At 30.4% G+C, this 1535-nt stretch overlaps 1 protein-coding gene across 1 annotated transcript in view; it reads right to left on the bottom strand.

The window, feature by feature from the left end:
* Nucleotides 1-373, bottom strand: part of NAEGRDRAFT_76417 (uncharacterized protein) — a gene marked incomplete at both ends in the record, with an annotated part of 3336 nt that extends 2963 nt beyond the window's left edge. The window contains one exon of the mRNA XM_002668621.1: nt 59-373. Within this exon, the coding sequence (XP_002668667.1) occupies nt 59-373 (315 nt within the window). The remainder of the gene's footprint in view (nt 1-58) is intronic.
* Nucleotides 374-1535: the final 1162 nt, after the last annotated feature.

Here is a 1535-nt window from a genome sequence, read left to right as displayed (position 1 = left end):
TTCTTTCTTTCTTTTCCTTTCTTTCCTTCTTTTCATGATTCAATTTCTTCTTCATTACTCTGAAAAGAATTGGTTTATCTTGTGGAATTTCTTGAATTAATTTCATCATTTCAGAAAAATCATTTTCATTATTAATTATATAAATTGTTTTTCTCTTCTCAGAAGATGGAACAATAGCCTTGATCTTGAAAGTGGATAATAACACTTCATCAGAAGAAGTAGCAGATGACAAATCTTGAACAAATTCTCTAACAGATTCATTCAAGCCTCCGAAATTAATTAATTGGAAAACCTTTTCAATACTTTCTTCCTTGTTCTTTCTCATGATTAATTTACCAGTGAGAGTATTATTATTATTATTATTAGTACACATTTTCTTTCTTATCAATTGTTTTAGATTATTATTTAAATAATTGTTTGATTTGTTTTTTTTGTTGTTGAAAAATGAAAATAGAAAGTGCGGGAAATTACCACAATAGCAAAGTTCACCATCTCTCCAATAATAGTTTTTTTGTAAGGTTACAATAACTTTTAATGTAGGTTGGTTGTCAAACATTAAAAGTCCGACCATCTGGTTCAATACCATGATTTGTTTGCATACTTTCATAGATTTGAAATCCTTCCTTAATTAATCCACAATGACTACATGCATTCAACACTGCAGCAAATGTGGTGCCATTAGGGGCTATATTCATTTCTTTGAATATCCTAATAGCTTCTTTACCCTGCCCATTCAAAGTTAATCCAGATATGAGAATGTTGCAAGTGATAATATTGGCTTGATTTCTTAATTCTTTATACAGTTCTAGAGCTTTTTCAAAATTTCCAACATTCAAGTACATATTTAGCATATTGAAGAGTTGTATATTTGGTTTATGTCCAAAATCTTTCATTATATGTGAACTCTACCAGCCAATTCTCTCATACTGTACTGGGCACAGAAATCAATAAAAGAAGAATGAAAAGTTTCCTTCATCGTGATGATTATTTGATGCAATTCCATTGTAATTTTCATAATGATCATGATTTAAAGAGACCCCCCGGAAGAGTTAAAGCAAGCATCATCAATTAGAATTCCTGTCAAATGAATATCAAAGAGAATATCCAGAGCCCTTTCAAATTGCTTTTCTGAGAGAAAACACTTGATAAGACATGTATAATGGAAGATATTTGGTTCAACTTCATATTGTTTCATCATTTCAAAATATTGTTGACCCTTTACACTATCGTCGTTTTGCATGTCTTTGCACATTGTTAAAATAATTGTAAATGTTTTTTCATCAAACTTGTAATTTTTCGTATTTTCATAGAATAGATTGAGAGCATTATGAATTAAACCATCCTTGTAAAGAGCTGACAATGTAACATTTAACACGGCCACATCTTGTCCATTGTACCCACCAAAAACATCCAATACTGCCTGGGACTGATTGAACAACCAAGCATATTAATTAATGACACTACCAGAAAGGGATCAGACAAAAAAGAAGGTAGATTTTCAACAATTTCTTGATGTAAACTTTTGCATCATACAA

Source organism: Naegleria gruberi (genome assembly GCF_000004985.1).
Source record: "Naegleria gruberi genomic scaffold NAEGRscaffold_147, whole genome shotgun sequence".
Lineage (NCBI taxonomy): Eukaryota > Heterolobosea > Eutetramitea > Acrasida > Naegleriidae > Naegleria > Naegleria gruberi.
Note: the sequence above shows the minus strand (reverse complement) of the source record. Positions and strands in the feature narration are given on the sequence as shown.